General features: G+C 48.0%; 1 protein-coding gene across 2 annotated transcripts in view; it reads left to right on the forward strand.

The window, feature by feature from the left end:
- LOC149350506 (homeobox protein MSX-2-like) overlaps positions 1 to 19,175 on the forward strand; it is a 65,644-nt gene that overhangs the window by 38,546 nt on the left and 7,923 nt on the right. For both annotated transcript variants that reach the window (XM_089576891.1, XM_089576892.1), the window contains exon 2: positions 11,293 to 11,480. In XM_089576891.1, the coding sequence (XP_089433017.1) occupies positions 11,293 to 11,480 (188 nt within the window). The remainder of the gene's footprint in view (positions 1 to 11,292; positions 11,481 to 19,175) is intronic.

A 19,175-nucleotide genomic window follows, 5' to 3' on the forward strand; every position in this document is an offset into this window, starting at 1 on the left:
ACGGGACGCGGGTGTGCAGGAAAAAAAATTATATCGACTCGGTGACGCAAGCGAATCGCCTGAAATCTCTAAAGGTTCGTGGGAACGGGCATGCTCCGTCAGCATGGTAACATTACCAGGCGGCTGGGTTGCGACACAACGCAACGATAAGATTTTTATTCTGATAACACGTATCCCGTATACACCTTTGAGGCCGATGGTACTGACGGTGTGCATCGCAACAGGGGGGTGACAAAGCGCACCTTATTTTATCGAGCGGAAAAAAGAAATAGAGAAGGCGGCCGGTAGTTGCAGAACGGCGTAAACGGTTACACATTACCCGGCGTTTTTATCTGTACCAAATGATGTGCACTTTTAGGGGCAGCAGAATCGAACAACGTGCGCAGCAGGCAGAACAAGCGAGGCATGGATTCCTGTTCCGTTGACACCCGGGGGAAAAAAAAAAAAAACGCACGCGAAGACTCTGAGACATGCGCGAAGTGGTGGTGTCCTGAAGCGACAAAGCACAACTCGCGCACCCTGTTAGGCGGGACACTTTACCTTCCTCGCTCGGCCGCGTGCTTGGGTGCTGCTGTATCAAAGCGAGGTCCACTATAAAGCACCGCGCCGCCTTGCCCCGCGGTGACCGGAATCCGGCGACGCGTCCTTCGAGCCGCGGCCCCTTTGAGGGTGCCCGCTCGCGCGCACATGCGCGCGCAACGCGGCGGCGCAGCACTACACGCGAAAAGAGGAGGATGGGGGGTCGCGCGATAAGAGGAGTGCGCCGCTATTAGCCGGCGGCCGGCCCAAAAGGACCTGCCGATTCGGCCATGATAAATGGGCCCCTGTCAGTGGGCGCCGTGCTCCTTTTTTTTCTTGAGAAGCGCCGCAAGACGCGCCCTCCTTGGCGCGGGGATGCTCCTCGGCGCCCAGCTTTAATTAAACACGATTAGCGCCGGTAATTACTAAGCAAATTCCGCAATTGCTTGCCACCACCGACGGCGACGACCGGGGAGGCCGCGAGTATTTGCAGGCGTTAATTGATTTCAAGGCGGAGCCGGCCGTCCGAGCGTGACGTGATGGACGCCCCGGCCGCGGCCGAAGTGCTAATCGTGCGCCCCGCCACACCGCCGACCTCCGGGGGACGAGCAGCCGCCCCGCAGCTGTCACCGCGCGTCTTCCGCCGGTGTACGATCAGCACTGCGCTCGAAGTTGGAGGGGGGCACCCCGGGTGTGCAAGCCGCGGGGCCGCACTCAGGGCGAAAGGGACGGCCGCTAATGCGCTAAGGGCTCTGCAGATGAACCCCAAGCTGATTCCATAGCTTCTAGAAGGGGGGTGATACCACCTAGATTCGTTGAGCCCAAACACGCTATAGGGACAACTTCACCGGCGTGGCAATCGTTTCTCTGTTTCGCCAGCCCCGATTTACTCTCTTTTTTGAGCACTTACAAGCTGATTGCGAGGCAATTATTTTCACCGCGATGACAAGCTTCCGCCCGCAGCAGTCCGGAACGTGTAACTTTTAGCGCCGGGGTATACATGTCCGACCCCACAGGCGGAGCCAGAGGTGTCGCGCGGTAAAGCCATTAAAAATTGCGCTGATTGCCGACACAACGCCTTGTAAGGTACACGCCGTGGTCACGGTGTGCAGAAATCGGGCACACGCAGCTCTACGCTTCAATAGCACTGTGATGTGACACTTTGCGCTCGATTCTGGTGTCCAGTCTCACCAGTAGTGTGTTAAAATTGGTCTACTAATTACTGCGCCGCGTTCCGTAGCGTTCGTTCGACTTGTGCGTACTTACAGCGCTGGGCAACAAGGCGATAGCGATACGCGTATACAACACGGGAAGCTATGCCGTTATATTTTGCCGTGTTTCTTCCGCGAGTCATTTCCCCTCTCCCTTACCGTACTTATACCCAGCCTTACTCAAGAAAAACGGGTGGATGAACTAACCAGATTAAAGATTAGAGTTCGCCCGAACAGTCTGCATATATGCGTGCACACGTGCGACGGGTTTTGCTACAAGTTTCTCTCCTTCGACGTGAACTCTCGAATAGAGCACGCGGGAGGGAGGCAGCACTGCCGGCGCAGATAAACGATACTGACTGCGAGACTCGAGCATGCCGGCCCGGAGAGGGCCGGCCGGCGTCGGGGGGCCCCATTTGTGATTGTCAGAGCGCGCTGGTCGCTGAACTGGCCCCGGTGTGTGGGTAGGGGTTTCCTTAATCCTGCCCACGAACTCGGCGGGGGAGCGCGGTCCGAGGGAGCGCAGAAAAGCTTGTAAGAGAGTTGGAAGCACGGCTCCGTCGACCGCTCGCAGAGCTCCATTAGTAACGACGACAAATAAGTCGGCGAGCAGCTCGTGACTGCACAGTTACGCGCGCGCCGCATGGCGGGGCCCGCGCGGAATGAATTCGGCCCCGTCGGGGTCGGCCTGGCAGCGTGCGTCGGGTTCACGCCAAGCCGCGCCACCTCGAACGTTGGGCGCGCTGCGTGTCGCGGCCCGAGAAACGAGTTTAATGAACGATGGCTGGCACCGGGGCCGTGCGGCGTGCCACTGGCCGCCCAGCCAGCCTCGCTCAAACGCGCGATAATCAGCAACGGCCACGAAACCCACCGAGAGCCGCTCAAAAGGCCGTTTTGGTAGGAAGAAAAAAGGAAATATCGCGAGACCTTGGGCATCCGTCGTGTCCTATAAATCTGCGATGGCAATTATGACCGACCACTGTTTCAATGGTCGTACTGAGCCCTTGATCTGCGCAATTCAGTAAAATGATTATCTCTATCTCTCACTGGCCATCAACAATTACAGAACTTCATAATGTGACCGATATTAATGAGGTTCTAATCCAAACAATGGCTGCGAAGTAGTAACCAAATACTCGTACGAAACGCCAGTCTGTCCTGGATAAACAATCAAATTCCCGACTCATTAAAGCAATGAGGCTGCTTATGCCAGATATAGTGGCGTCACAGTGATAACAATTACTAAGCTTGCAAGTTTAAAAAGTTGGCAGGCACTCAGATGGTCTGATGCGTCGAACTGAGTCAAGAGAATGCACGTTTAGGATGATGTTTCTCCCATTTGCCGTATTCCATTGCCTGAAAGTTGCGCCAGTTACTTTCGCTTCACTTTGGCTGCCTTTTATGACTCGCTAATGACTGTATGCTTTACATTTGCTGCATTTACACTTCGCTTTACTTTGACTGATTTCATGGCTCGTTAATGATTTCTTTATTATTTTGTTACGTTATACACATTTCGCCTTGCTTGGCGCGCCGCATCCGATCAGCCGATAACGCACGATCTCTTTCGGCACCGCTTTCCCTCTCTCCGCACTCGCTTTGGAAAGTCGCTGCGCCCGCCTCTCCGCCTACCTCCCTTGGATATTTTCCCCCACGAGCCGCGGTGGCTCAGTGATTATGGTGCTCGGCTGCTGACCCGAAAGACGCGGGTTCAATCCCGGCCGTGGCGGTCGAATTTCGATGGAGGCGGAATTCTAGAGGCCCGTGTACTGTGCGACGTCAGTGCACGTTAGAGAGCCCCAGGTGGTCGAAATTTCCGGAGCCCTGCACTGCGGCCTCCCTCATATCCTGAGTCGCCTTGGGACGTTAAACCAAACCAAACCAGCCTCTCGTCAAGGGGCGGTTCTCGCGCTTGGATCGCTGCAGGCACCGAAGGCTTCACTCGGCGACAACGCAGAGACACACGCCGGCATTTTCGCCTAATGTCACTCATACTGCTGACGCATAAAAACTGCGCAATAAATCTGCATCTGTGTTCTGTACAAAGAAAAGAAAAACAAGCAGTATTATGCAAGCTCTATTAAACATGCTGCGGTCGGCATGAGGTACATCCTTAACGGGTGCAACACGATGTCTGCGGACTTTAAAAATTCCCAGATGGTCGAAATTTTTTCGGAGTCCCACGCTGCGGCGTCCCTCACAGCCCATGCGCAGCTTCGGGACGTTAAACCCCCCGCACACGCACTATCCCACCAGTTCATAAAGTAGTTGCAGCGGCATAAATTCCTGTCCGCCTGATAAAGTATGATACTGATGTTTTATAAGACCGGTCCACTGTAATTTATTTATTAATTCCTTGGAAAATTAAGTTTCTTGAATCATAACTAAAAATCGATAAGTTCACTTCAATATTTAGAGATGGTGATCGTTCAGACCAATCCAGTTACAAGCCAGTTCATGTTTTGAGTGCATTAGACATAATTTTCGAAAACAAAAACTTGAGCGAGTTTATAAAAACATCGATAAGTATATTATTCTATGTTCGCATTAACACAGGTTACTGCCCAAAGATTTCATTTCATCTGCTGCCCTTACTTTAAGGCAAATCAATTCGGCGCGGCGGCTGTTATGTTTGTTGGCATGAAGGATGCGTTTGATACTGTTTACCATAAGATTTTCCTTGATAAACATAAATCCTATGGAAGTAATGAAAACAGAAATCTTGCCTTTTTAACCGGTTATCTTCATGACTGGTACCATGAGAGTGGCGACTTCACCCATTCTCTGCAACAGGCTAGAATTCCCCAATCGTCAATACTCGGACTCGAGATTTTTGTTTGTTTGTAAATGAATTACTAAAAGTATTTATCACAATAGCACTGTTGATACATACTGATGACAGAGCAATTATAGCGGCGGCAAAAATGTGAGCCAGATTAAAAAAAAAAAAGGTTTGGAGCCGAAAAAGGTTTCCTAATGATTCTGGGTCAAGAAACTTACCAAGAATACCAAAAAGAGCTAAATTTGAGATGTTTTTTTTCCCACGAAATAAAGTTTATATTCAAGCCCAAGGTAATGCGGAGAATCCTTGTAGTGTTTGTTCATTCTTCAAAGCTGCCGACCCGCCGTTTTATCACTTTGTTTGTGAAGCAAGACGCGACCAGATTCATCTCGATTGATCGCATCCAGGCGGAGCCAATTCTACGTTGTTCCCGAATGTTGTAGTAACTTTGCACGCTTTATCTCGAAAGTCCGCTATCAGCTTTAAATTGAGCACGTCCGAGAGCGGCGGACATTCTGTTCGACGACCGCCGAGCACGCCTGTTGCTACGCCGCCGCGCTTTGTCGGCGCAAGGCAGCCCAAATAAAGAGCTTCATTCGGACGCCATTCTCGCTGTTCTCCTGCTTGCCGGACTGCAGTCACCACTACGTGATAATATTATTAATGATGGATGACTCGAAAAGGCACATATTCCTGCAAATATTTTGGAGTAAGCTTGGACACCCACTAGCACTGGCAAGATAAAACGTGACCTGTCGCAAGTTTATATCTCCTAGCTGTGTTTTTCTGCCACGCGTTACCAACTTGAATGCGCTAGGAATAGTTTACTTCGCGTCATTTAACAGACATTTTATTTTATTTTGCATTGGATATTGGAAATGAACGTACAACACGTAGGCCTTCATCTAGTCGATTTGAAGTATTTAGAATAATGTCTTGCTCTTTTTGCGAGCTGCGGCTGGCAGGCCACTATTTATTCAGTTAGAAATACTGACAAATGTTGATTGCCCACCTGAACTCAGAGCATCTTCATGTATACAGTTTTGTAAGACGCAGTCGTCTTTACCGCGCGTCAATTTTCTTTTTCTCGTTGCACTCAACCACAAGTGTTACCAATGGAAATGTCAACTTGGCCCCCTTAATAATGCTTTATAGAACTAGACTTTTGAAATTCCTTACAGTTAAGAAATATGAAGTAAATTGCTACGATAAATAAAGAAAACTTTACAAACGCAGTGAAGTTGTACATTCTAAAGCTAATATATACGATCATTGCATATTGTGTTCCATTCACTCTCTTCGTAATTATACTGCATTTTTTTTAGATTTGTAAACTTGTCCCTGTTATAAATGATCAATTTTCTTTTTGCTTATTACGCGAAAAATCCACTTTCAGCGAAAGATCGTCCGAGAACTGCGGCAAGTCTGAGGCCAAACATGAAGCAGAACCTAAGGTCGAACACCTCAGAAACATTCCGAAATTTTTCGTACGAGTTGTATCCAGCAGTAGAAAAAAGTTGCCCATCCCATATCTCTGAAGTGAATTCGAACCAGCGCAAACAAAGCACTTTCATTTTCGGATGCAATACAGAACTCGGCCGTAAATGCAAACTCTCGTCCAGCGTGTTTTGCTTGGTAGCCTCCCATGCAACAAGTTTGAGATTGTCGTCTTCAGCATAGCTCATTGGTTAGTTCCATGCTTCCATACGATAGGCCTTGACGCTCGGGGTTGCGGCCAAGTACCGGGAGGTGTTGTGTTAGCGCTTCTATTTGTGCTTTGTTTCCTTGTTTTTTTGTTTTTCAGGGTTATTGAACGCTGGAACATGGGCAGGTGTCCACAAGCTCTCCTGTCTAGTGGAACTCCCCCTGGTCGGCCTGTCTCTCTCCAGATTAGTTGTCGTTTGAATGTTTCATCCGGGGCGGAGTAAGCAGCATCGCGGTTGCTTTTGTGCCCGCAGATGAGGCGCAATCCGATTGAATAACCCTGAGGCTGTTCAGGCAGTTCTGCAATCCACCACTCCGCGCTTCATAAAGATCACGGATGTCCATGATTTCGGCCGTGGTAGTATCGTATGCAGATCGCCATACCAGAAATGTGTGGCAGACTTGCTCAGGTGCACCACCTTCGCTAACCATCCGGTGAGTGAAGGTGGTTAGGGTGGAAGTATTCCACGAGTGGAATACTTGCGCTATGTCGAGGTAACCACCATCGTCACCTGCATGGTTCGCATCCCCACGCTACACGGACGCAGGTGCCATCGGGCGAAGCTCACCAAGCCCCGTAGGGCAAAATAAAGCGAGCAAACTGTACGTGGCATTGCTTTCCGACGAAACGGCGAATGTCCTCCATGCACGATGGCGCCATGCACAAAGCTAAGCGAACGAGTAAAACTGCGCAAAGTGAAAGGGACGAAAGGCACACATAAGTGCAGACAAGGCGCAGTTTTGAGCAGTTTTACTCGTTCGCTTCAAATGAACCAACTAGCCTCCAGTACAAAGATAACTTCGACGAGGACGCGACGCAGCAAAGCCACAACGGCCGCTCATAAAGCCACGACGATGAACGGGCCCCAGCCACGACTGTAGCGCATGACAACGACGTGACCAGTTTAGAAAACAAAAATGCTAAGCAAGAATAAGAACCGCTTGTTTGGAAGTGTGGTTCTTGATGGGCGGAATTTTACTGCCTTGGTAGACACAAGAGCAGACCTCTTGCTAACAGTGGACCGTTCGTTGCTCAGCTCAAGAAGACCTTGTAGACTGGGACGGCCCGTAGATCCGAACAGCTGGTGGCAACCTCATCGCGCCGAAAGAACGTTGCACATGAAGTGACGGTGAACGGACACACGTACTCTATAACCTTCGTTGAGCTGCCTCAGTGTTCCCGTGACACGTTATCCTAGGCCATGGTCTTCATCGCTCAGCACCGCGCAGCGATCAGTCGTGATTCAAACTCCATCTCGCGGATGAAGCCCTCGTAACGAAAGTGTTACCACGTTCAAGCATGTGGCTATAGGTATCCCCAGTCTCTAGAACGGGCAAGCTAAAGTGCTGGACGCAGTCGCCGAAGTCATTAGTGCGTCTGCCCTCTCCTACTGAGTTCAATTTCAGTGTCAGCTCAGTGTTGCAAGGCACATACATCAACACGTGAGAAGCCCCCTCCGACGTGATAAGTAATTTTTTACCGTCAGAGGTCCGGCCATTACCAGTTGCCAAGCGTTGCATACTAACGTACCAGTGCGTACGACCTGCTACCAGTGAATGATACGCTGCGAGTAACTGGCCTTCCAGCTGCCGCTGATAGAGAAAAATGCACCGCGTCACCGCTGCCAAGCGAGTATATAAGTAAGGCTCTGAATTTTGTCCTAGTTCCCTTCTGTGCACACTAGTACCGTGCTTGCTCCGCCGGTGATATTCTGCATGTGTTCAAAGACTACCGGGTTGCAGCGCGGGCAGCACCGGCGACGTGGAACATTTCTTCACCAGTGCGGCGTGACCTGAGACGCCTATGGCTCGCGGTGAATGCGATCATCTTAATGACAGAGACGCCGGCTTTCGGGAGACGCCGCCGCGGGTACCAGACGTTGTCGTTTACAGTTTGCTGCTCTGAGCGCACTGTTTTGAGATGGGAAATTGATGGCTTTATTGCGCCTTCACCCTAAACCACAAAGCCTTCAATCTCTGCGCCCTCAACACATACATCTTGGCATACAGACTTCCACTTGTATTCATATTGAGCAAAGAGAGCTACCTAAAAGAGGCCGCAAAATAAATTAAGAAGCTAGGGGACTAAAAGCGCAAATGAAATCTAGGGCCGTAATTTAACGATCCATTTCATTTGGCCATTTCGTCAATTGTGACGAAAGCAATAGCAGGTGTTGAAGCTAATGGCCAATCACAAGCACGGCAGGTCCGGTCCCACCACTAGCCACCCTCTTGCCGCTGGGCCAATTCTTCGCACAACCGTTGCCCTTTTTCTTTGCCGAGACTGGATTAGCGCTGACATGCTTGTCAGGCATGTCGAAAGCGTCGTCGTGCTCCGACTCGTCGGCGTCGGTGTCTGTCCGCCAGTGCGACATGGGCGCGGGACACGTTCATGCAAACAAGTGGCATAATGGGCATGTTTCTGTCAAGACCAGAGTGCCGTGGGCCGTAGCCATACTCATGACTTACGTCACCAACCCATAGCAGAGGAGCACATAAATGGTAAAGTGAAATGGGTTGTCAGTAAATACGGCTCCTGTCACCGGTCACCGGTCCGCACAGACATGTAAAAAGAGAACGGGACCACTCAAGCAGCGAAATAGCAGGTTTACCTTGGTCCCCTCCATTTACTCGTGAATAGAACCAAATAAGTGAAATCAAATGAAATTATACCCTTTCGACGCCAAATGCTACGGCATGAGGATGCCATGTCCGCGGAGTAAGACGGAAAATTGAATAAATGCATGACGATTCTTGCGTTGCCAAAACGCTTTGCCCGGAGAAACCGCCATTTTGTTCGCGCTCAGGTTTTGCAAGTCAACACTTGCATCTGTGGGCGATTTCTGTTTAACGCTATAAATGGGTGAGTTATGCTTACCTGGATCATTAGGAATGAATCCAAAGTCAGTATCATGTACCGCGGTGCCAAAGAAGAAAAAACTGCTGTCTGTCTTGCCGTCGAGAATATGTGTAAGCATAAAGTGCATTCATTGCAGGAAAGGCGTAGCGCAATCTCGGCGGCTCGTAGATGAGGGTAGCCGCAATCGGGTATCGGCTGCTGGGCTGGCCGCCATCTTTTCCCGCTTTTGTTCTTCCAGCTGGGCAGCGCGCTCGGCTTTCCTTGCTTCCTTTGGTGCTTCGTGTGCCGCCGCGCTCAGCCGCTCCTTTTTTTCGTGCCGGGAGGAGCTCTCCTCGCATACTTTCTCCGCTCAATGCGCCGTATCGCTCGCCCGCTCTTCTACGGCTTTAGCGACGCGTTCGGGCCCCCTTGACCGCCTTGTCACCATCGTGTGCGGCTACATGAAGCTGCCGTCGGTGACGCAGGCGAACTCTCCTATCTTTTGACTCATCTGGCTCCCCTGCGTGGCCAAGGCTTTAGCACTATACTGCCGCCGAGCATTTGAAAACGCAGAACGAACGGATGGGACGGAGACGATGATGCCTCTAAAATGCCGATGTAATTCTCTCTTTTGTTGACTTCACCTTTGGAGACTACATTTATTCTGCAGAGATGAAAAGCTTGTTTTGCTGCGCTGCTTTCAGTTGTACTGGTCGCATTTCATTTGCGTCCGATACTATATTGCGCATCGCGTAACCTATTCGATAAAAATATACCCACGGCTTAAACATGCTTTAACAACTTCATTTATTTCCTCTGTTTATTCGGCCTCTTCCTTTTTCTCTTGTGGTCTTCAAGCTGCGAGCACAAACAATTGTCCAGTGACCGGCCATCGAGCATGTAGCTTTTATTACAGTGCGAAGGATGCAACAACATGCGTAAAATACGCTGCGCACGTTATGCAGCGTAAATGTCTATGCAGTGTCTCATGGTGTTCATCGAGAGCAAGCAATATATGCATTTTACAGCCACTGCCTGCTCTTCTATTAGACATAAATTAATTATTCACTTCATGCACGTGATAATGCAACGCCCGGAAATATCCTGCAGAGCTAACGCTGCCTCGCTACAGAGCTGGCACTCGAGCTGCTCACCTTCGACGAACTTCGTCGTCTTCGAAGCTGGCGGAGTATCAAGCTGGGTATAAAGCACATGCTGTGGAGCAGCACTAGCGTTCTGTTGAAGGGCTCTCCGCCAAGCGAAGTGGCTATCTGGCTGAACCTGACAATGCATGAGAATGGAAGCGCTGAACACTGATAAAAAATGTTTTAGAGGCGGTCAGATACGAAAAAGTTGTTTCTCAATATATTTTCTATTTTCTAAAACACTTTCTGCTAAAAAAAAAGCTACGTATTAAAATAGAGAGCTTTAGCTGAGCGGATTTGTGCTCTCGCTCCGCTCAGCGAGCTAGCGGAAGCGCTACTGCGAAACTACTCGCAGCGCTAAATCTACTCCTGCGCGACGCTCCGCTGTGGCTCCGCTGGGAACTGCGAGCGGAGCGTACAGTAAACCCGCTCTGCTGAAACTCTCTAATATATAACCTATTTTCCCTTAAAAAGCCGGCGAAATCCAGAACACCGCGTCCGGAGAGTGCTTATTCGCAGCGGGCGTCGGCCTCTTCGGCCTATACGGTAAGGAGGCAGCTCACCGGCCTCAGAACTCGAAAGTGGTCGACAGGTGCACCGTGAGGGGCGGAGGAGGGGGGGGGGGTGCAAGGGGTAAAAGGGGAAAGAGAGGGAGAGAGTGAGTAGCGTTGGTCAAATGTCTTCAGTCCACATGGTTTGATTTTGAGCCATAGCCGAGCAGTTATGGCACCTCTAATGAGCAAAAGGTCTCGAAAGGTGAGGACGAGGAATATCTTCATTTCTGAGCTTTAGAGCTTGAGGGGCATTTGAGAGCTGCACTACGCGGCTGAAAGGCAGACCGTGTGGCCTGAAGACTTTTGGCCAATGCAGCTCGTCACGGCAACGAAGCGCGGCGTTCAGCCGTGGTTCGGTCACATCGCGGCCAGACATGTGCGCGTTGAAAGGATTTTGCACGCGCTGTAAATTTCTTTATGACAAGGTTGGAGTAAACCAAAAGGATCTCAGAAGTGTGCACCAGTGGCTTGCACCACAGTCATCGTTGATGGGCGCAGTCCGACACCGACAGTTGGTCCTTCTGTCTCTCTGGCGCAGAGCCGGGCGAAGTGCCTTCGCTGCCGGTCAAGTGCCAACTACGACGCCACAAGAGCAACCGCAAGCCACGGACGCCCTTCACCACGCAGCAGCTGCTCGCGCTCGAGCGCAAGTTCCGCGTCAAGCAGTACCTGTCCATCGCCGAGCGCGCCGAGTTCTCCTCCTCACTCAACCTCACGGAAACGCAGGTCAGCCGCTGCCCCGTATGATGTGGCGTGAAACGGTTCCCAGTCGCGATCGCCGTCGTGAAGGCTAAGTCGATCTGAGGGCTCCCTGAGATGGACTCTCAGTTGCGACGGTGCCGTCTGTGCCAAAAGTAACCAGGCTGCATGATTTGTTTCTGAGTTGTATAGTGGAGCACTTATACCACCTCTCAAGCTCTAAATATCTGTGAAGTAAGAGAGAACCCTTCTCTTCACCTTCCAAGACCTATTGATCTTTAGGGAAGCCGTAAGATCTCCACTATACGAGTGAGAAGCCTGGTTTACTTTTGGCAAAGACGTTAAATCTATTTCTCACTAGAGTTGCATGTCGATGCATGATAACATGAAAGTCGGCGTAGCCTCAGAGGTATTGTTGTCTAAAATAGGCTCACAACACTGCATAGAAATCTAACATATGCATATATTAGTCCGTTCTTTGCCTTCCTATCGTAAAACCGTGAGTTTTACACGCATCTCGCATACTGCTACGCTTGAAGCAGCGGCTAGTAGTTGAAGATTTCTCGCAAGCAGTAGAGTTGCTTTCTTTCTTTGCGGCATAAGACGTAGAGCTGTATGCATCAAGCCAGTGCCAAGTTCATGCAGATACCAAGCATTTCGTACGTGGTGTTCTACGTTCCACCTGAAAGACGGGGTTAGAATAACCCCAGAGGTACGCACGTGGCAAGCAAAGAAGGTACAGTGTTTGGTGAAGACCGAAGGCCGCCGCGTGGTTTCATTATACTGAATGCGTAAATCTGGTGACAAAATTTTGCCACGCGGGCTGCATTGACAAACTTTTCGCTCCCGCGAGCCAGTCGACGGGTGCAGGAAAAGAGAAGAAAAATGGGGGGGGGGGGGGCATTCAAGTAAAATGTTAATAGAAGAGAAAAGTAAATTGAAACACAAAAACCCAAAGCGAGAAACCAAGAAGCGTAGGCGAAGAGATCACTTGTCAAGAATTTTTTTTTATTTATTGCTTCTCTGTTGTATTCGAAGTTTCTAGGCGCTTATCACAAGGAGCTAACTCATTTGTATTAGGCAGTGAGGACCAGATGTCGAATTACTTTTTTATGCAGAAGGCAAAGAAGGGGCAGCACGTGAGGTTCCTCCAGAACTATGACTGAAATCTTTAGGCCCTGTAGTCCATCTGCTTGAGATCCCCGGTGTCAATAAGAATCGTTATAGTCCGAGCCTTCTATGGCGTTCTAAGTTATTAACAACTCAAGTGTGTATATGCTTAGCCATCACTATAGCATTGGATCTTTCTTAGCATACTGTAGCGGCTCCATTTGCATCAGCCATAATACCTCAACATTAAATAGTATCGCTGCCATATCGTTTTCACACAAGGTCTTCATCGCTATTTAGAGGGAGAAAAATGGGTGGCGTAAAAAAACAGCATTTAAAAAAGATCACGCCAGGGTATTCTACGTTAGATATAGCGCATCGGCTGTTTGCGTAAAGCGCAGTAACATGCCTCTGGGCATAGCGGTGGGCCGCGAAGTGAAAATCAGACGAAATATTGGGATCAAAAAGTGCATTATCTTGTCGCCATTAATGTGGCGCAGTTTGGAGCACTTAGTGGTTCATGAAACGCGTAATGCCACCTCACGGCGAGATCACGCATCTCCTACTGTGGGTGCTCACACATGTCACGAACCACTGGTACTTATCTGTACTCAGTCTGTTGACAACTGCTGAATGCGGTTTAAAACGTAGCACGTGAAGCAGAGTTTTCTTCACGGCCATTCATGCAATATATACGGCAATTAGTTAAGGTACGTCGACCGGGCTTCTTGGCGCTGTAAAGCGCGAAACCATAAACGAAAGGTCATCACTCAAGCATTTGCACTTTCCCATTGTCTTTCTTTGGTGCCCTGCCCTCAAAATACAGCAGAGGAAATATATGGTTGGGGCAATCGAGGTTTTGTTCTAATAACCGATGGCCGCCGCGGTGGCTCAGTGGCTGTGGTGCTCGGCTGCTAGCCCGTGAGACGCGGGGTCGATCCCGGCCGCGGCGGTAGCATTTCGATGGAGGTGAAATGTTAGAGGCCCGTGTACTGTGCGATGTCAGTGCACGTAGAAGAACCCCGTTGTGGTCAAAATTATCTGGAACCCTCTTCATATCCTGAGCCGTACTTCATAGCCTGAGACGGTTTGGCGCGTTAAACCCCCTAAACCATAAACCATGTTCTTATCTGTGTCCTTATTAAGCCCACATAAATACATGGCCTCCAATGGGCTCTGTACATTTTCATCCTGTCCATTGTCCGGAGAGCGAGTTTTTATATTACCGATGCGTAAATGCACTGAAAAAGTTTGCTCCCCACTCCAGAGAAATTGTCCCCATAATTCTAATCGCCCATATTAACGGGGGTTGCATTAAAGTTACACGACTGTAACTGAGTCCCTCTACGCACAGCCTCCGAGATCAATGCCACGGTGCATGCATCATTAACCACCAGGGGCATGCGATACACCCAAACAGTTCCCGTAGCGCTCAACAGATGGCACCATCTGCACCTTTCCTCCTCCTCCTCGTCGTTCTTATTGCCGCTTGTATGACTGTAGTTGAACCCGATAGTGAAACTTTGTTATGACGAACTTAGTCTTGCACTTTAAACATTAGTGCAGAACTGCTTTGTAACTCCATAGGAAGGATTCTGAGTACACGAAATTATTAGGCATCCCCCACGCATTGAGCCTTGAGCGCCACACAAATCTGTTCGCGGCCGATAACTTCGCTCATGCGGATGAACTGGCAGACTTCGCTGTCGTCACAGTAATTAGCAAGCCAGCAAAGAACTGAATTCACTCTTTCCAAAACTGCACGCGCATTACTTTTAATTTCACGCACGCTTCAGCTAACGAAGACAATTTCGCTTTCTGCCGTAAAAACAGTCACATATATGGCCTCTTTTCCGTCCTTCAATTGAGCTAACAAACACGCTAAACGTCTCAACGATTCGTGTACGCTGACCGCATGAGCGGACGGAGTGAACTCCTTGCACCAACAACTTTCGCAATTTGCTGTTGTTAGAACTCTTGTCGATGTCGGAACGTGTACGCTGCGGAAGCTCGACGGAAGGCCATTTTACGGACTGTCGCTCGTCCTATAGAGCATGCAAGCTGCAGCCCAAGCGCTTCTACAGCTCTTTTTCCCTTCTTTACTGCAGAACGCCGTGCACGCCGCGTTAACACGCCATTTGTCGCTCTTTCTCTCCTTCGTCGTTCGTGCCTTCATTGGGCCTACTGCTTGATTGTTTGGCGCAGCTCTTCTTTGCCCTCCCATTTTCCCGTCCGCTTTGTTCACTCTTCCGTCCGTCTTGCTTCCAATGCCGGTTCGGAGCGCCCTTTAAGAGAGCCGCTTCTGATGCGCCTAAACTCATTGTGCTGGCTAGAAGATGAGTGTTTTTCGCATTTATCGTGTCTTGCGCCACCAGTGTTACAACCAGTTTTGCCCGCGCTGGTTGCCGCGTTTAACTCAGCGGCGCTTAATGTAAACGTACGTCAACACGTGTCCAGATTACCACGGTGCTTACGCGTGGAGCTACGTAATAGTCCAATGTGTTGTTTAGATGGCCCCATCACACACGCTGTTTGATCTTCATGCCCCGCAGTATATACAGTCCTGAGGAGCACGTAATTTCGGGCATGTGTGTGCAGGGGGATTTCGTCACCCATTAATAAGAAGGGATGCTATTAGAGTTGTCACGCGGGTACACGTTTCCGTGCGGTGCTTCTTTAACAAACAGCGGAGACAGGGCGTGCTTTCCTATGTCGCAGTTTTAGCCCTAATGACAATTTGTGCGAGACGCCCTTTCCTCGTGCCCTCGGATAATATGAGCAAAACATGCCTGACGCCAATCACTTACTGGGTTTGTTAAATTTTCAGCTATAAGCCCGGCTTGAACAAAATAACAACTAATAAAAGAGGCGCTGTCCAAGAATTTACCACCAGTGAACGCAACATCTTTTCCAATTAAGCAGGCTCCGCTCGGCAATATGTTCTGTTCTGTGTAGTTTGTTTCCGACTGAGGTCGTCATGTTCGTTCGTGAGTTTGTGTTTGATGTAGAGCTAAACCCAGAGCCGCATGGCTAATGCATTTTGTTGGGTCATGTTATTATGTTTTTTAAGGTTCCTTAGCCTCAAAAAGGAAAAATAAATCTGGACTGGCCTGTGATGACCAATCAGCATGTGTTTGGAGCTATAGCCAAGTTTTCCCTTGCGCGATAAAGGCCCATTATCATCATCATCGTCATCATCATCACCATCAAAAAGAAATGTGGATGCACATCTCATGCAGTGCAAAGATCTATTTTATATTAGCCACTCGGCCCATTCATTTAACCCACCGGCCTTGTCATCTTAACTCATGCGAGTTTAAACAGCACATATCTTTTCGCTAATCTTTGTGTCCAGCAAAATCATCTTCGATAATTGTGTGCTTCTTCTGTATTTAACAGCATAATAAACGCACCCCCTTCATTGGCTGCTGAAAAGTTGCAGTTTTTATTAATATTTTATCCAGTGTAATAAACACTCCCCCAAATTTGCAGATACTTCCTGGAGAAAAAAAAAATGCTTTCCTCATGAAAGTAAGTACATTATTCAAGAACTGTATTTGAGCCGTCGAAGGTATTGATAGAAATCAAATCCATCTTCCTAAATTAATTTTCCAAGACTTGCTACACGGTGTGGAGTACAGCAAACCCTTACACACTTGCTTCAAATTTTTTCCAGACAGATTGTGTGCACGTGGCTGAAATGACAGCTTGCTTTCAAATTGTCCTTGCTTCTTCTCGGAGCGATGGTAGTGCATGCGCTTACATTCACCATATAAGAGAGCACTTTATAAGGCTAACCCCAGATGGCGCCGCCAGACAGCTGGCAGAGATACCTATGCTTACTATACACGTGGCGTGTAGAGGTTGTGAAGTGGCGAAGTGCAGACTGCGTTCTACTGTTTTTGTTAGACTACATTTATTCAGCGAAGCTTTCAAGATTATATGTGCGCATGCCATCAACGCGTAAGGCGCTTAAGTTCTTGGTACCGCAAAGTTAGAGCTGATAAAATGGTTTTAGGACTAAACAAACCAGGATCAGCGACCAGTTACCCGTTTCGTTAGAAGTTTGTATGCACTGCGCACTATTATGTGCAACAAGTGGAACCACCTCCCTGCCTCTAACGCACCATAGTCAATGCTGACATCTTCAAGAATTGTGTCTACGGTTTTGTATGACCCTCCTATCTGTATGCCCACAGGACTTGAGAATAAATAAATAAATAAATAAAAACGTAACTATTCTTGTTGTGCCCTGGTCTGGAGCACCACAACTGTGAGTAATAATGAGAAGTTATTGATTTTGCAAAAAAAAAGGCACTGCAAGCTATTGCGGGTTACCATGGCAGACAAGAAAAGTGACCAACGTCACCGCAGTATAGAAGCTTAATCTGCTCAAAGCAAACCGGGTTTACATATCTCGCTGGTTACAGTATATCCACAGCAATCTTTTGCCTCTCACCGTTCCTAACTATCCTCCTACTAAATACCTCATCAGACAAGAAATAAACTTACTCCTTAAAACAAGGACTAATTACGGAAAACAAAAGCTAAATTACGAGATTCCAGTTGTTCCCAATAGCATGTCCAACATTCTTGGACAAGTTTTTAATATTGAAAAACTGTAATGTACTGTTGGGGAAATGTTGAAGGTAACGGTCCATTCCTCCGATGTGTAGCAAAATCTTTAAGTTTTTCCATCGCTGGCATCGAACAGTTAAGACTGCCCTTGAAAACCAATGGGGAACATTTCTTACGATAGCAAAAATGCTAACCGCAAAAAAAATTCAAGCCTGCTGACGGGAGTCCTGCGGATATATTGGTTGTTATAGTGAAATCTTACAATATATGAAAAAAAAAATTTCGTTTACAAGATCTTTCCTGTTCAAAAATTACTTTGTCCAGAACTGTTGGGTACGCCATTGCTTAAAGAGCACATTAAAAAACAGAGATTAAAAGCAATTGATCAATGCTAACCCAAAATAATTACATACTTCTCAGTGAAGCTTTTTTGTGATACACAGTTAACTGTACGAGTCTTTAGTGCTTTCGTGCCACGTTTATAGACTGCCTTGAGTGGAAGTGTACTGTTTGCGCATGCATTTAATTTTTCTTGCTGTAATAGTTTTGCTTTCTGTAATTATTTGTTTGCTATAATACTCCGTTAAGTTTCAAACTCTCTGTTCCGAACTGCTGCCGCGTCAGGCCTTACCACCTTCTGGCAAAGCTTGCTTTTTCATATCCGAAGAAATAGAAGCTCGACCTTCAACCTTCAAAATGTTCTAAGCTTGTTTGACGGTTCGTAAAACCGACGCTGCTCAATTTTATTCTGCGTGATAAAATCGAGCATTCGGAGAAGTAACACACCAGGTGGTGCCCGCCTATCCACCAATGAAATGACTAGAGTCATCCTCGAACGCAGTCATTTCAATACGACGTCTCGATGATCATTCCTCGAGTTGAGGCTCTGAGCAAATTGGTGAAAAAAAAAGAAGTACCTACAGCGCGCTCTTGACTTATAAAAGTTATCTTTGCTGGATATAGCGCACCTGTTTCTAATATATATATACGCACGAAATTCATGCAATGTAATATGAACAAAGCATTGATCTGGAGAAGTTTAGTTTGCCTCCACTTGAAGCTCTGCTTTCAGCGTTTGCTTGAAGCTTGTGCTTAACTCTTTAAATAACCTCAGCGTTGGCATAGGCGCTTAGAAAAATCTTCAGGTTTGCGTGCAGATTTCTAAAAGGTAACAAAAAAGAGAGTTTTCCGACTTTCTGGAAGCGTAATACTTTATTTCTAGACAACTTTTTTGGCATAGTTCGTATATGCTCATTGCAAGGCTTTAGATTTTTTATATGCGAAGCAACTACATTTCATAAGACAGGTTTCGTTGATAGGTGGATTCGATTCGAATATATATATATATATATACAACTTACACTTTTCGGGCACTTGCCGCCGCGGTGGCTCAGCGGCTATGGTGCTCGGCTGCTGACCCAAAAGACGCGGGTTCGATCCCGGCCGCGGCGGCTAGAATTTCTTTGGAGGAGAAATTCTAGAGGCCCGTGTACTGTGCGATGTCAGTGCACGTTAAAGAACCCCAGGTGGTCGAAATTTCCGGAGCCCTCCACTACGGCGTCTCTCATAGCCTTAGTCGCTTTGGGACGTTAAACCCAATAAACCAAACCAAACTTTTCGGGCACTTGCTCAGTTCCTCCTGGTTAAAACAATCACGAGTTATCTATCTAGAGCATATAAAATTACCAGATCATACCCAGCGCTGAGAATCGTAAAACTACTGATAGGCATGGTGACGACAAATAAAGTCTTTCGTTATTTCTGGACGCATCGTTTCGAGCTGTAAAATGCTTTTTCAATTCCTTCTTTCACGTTTTTTTTTCTTAGTCATTGCTGTAAAGATGACGTTTTCGCAATACAGACGTGCATAGCGGCAGAGCCCTAAAACGTTTCCTAAGTCATTTTTTTTTTTATGACGCTCATGGGTTACCGCACACTTCAAATGTAACTAGCGTTTCTGTATTTAATTAGTACCGCTCCTAGGAAGAGATTTAATTTTTGTAATATGAGCATTTCTGGATCTGCATGGTGCAA

The sequence above is a fragment of the Amblyomma mixtum genome, chromosome 3 (assembly GCF_055824585.1).
Source record: "Amblyomma mixtum isolate Tamu chromosome 3, ASM5582458v1, whole genome shotgun sequence".
NCBI classification, from domain to species: domain Eukaryota; kingdom Metazoa; phylum Arthropoda; class Arachnida; order Ixodida; family Ixodidae; genus Amblyomma; species Amblyomma mixtum.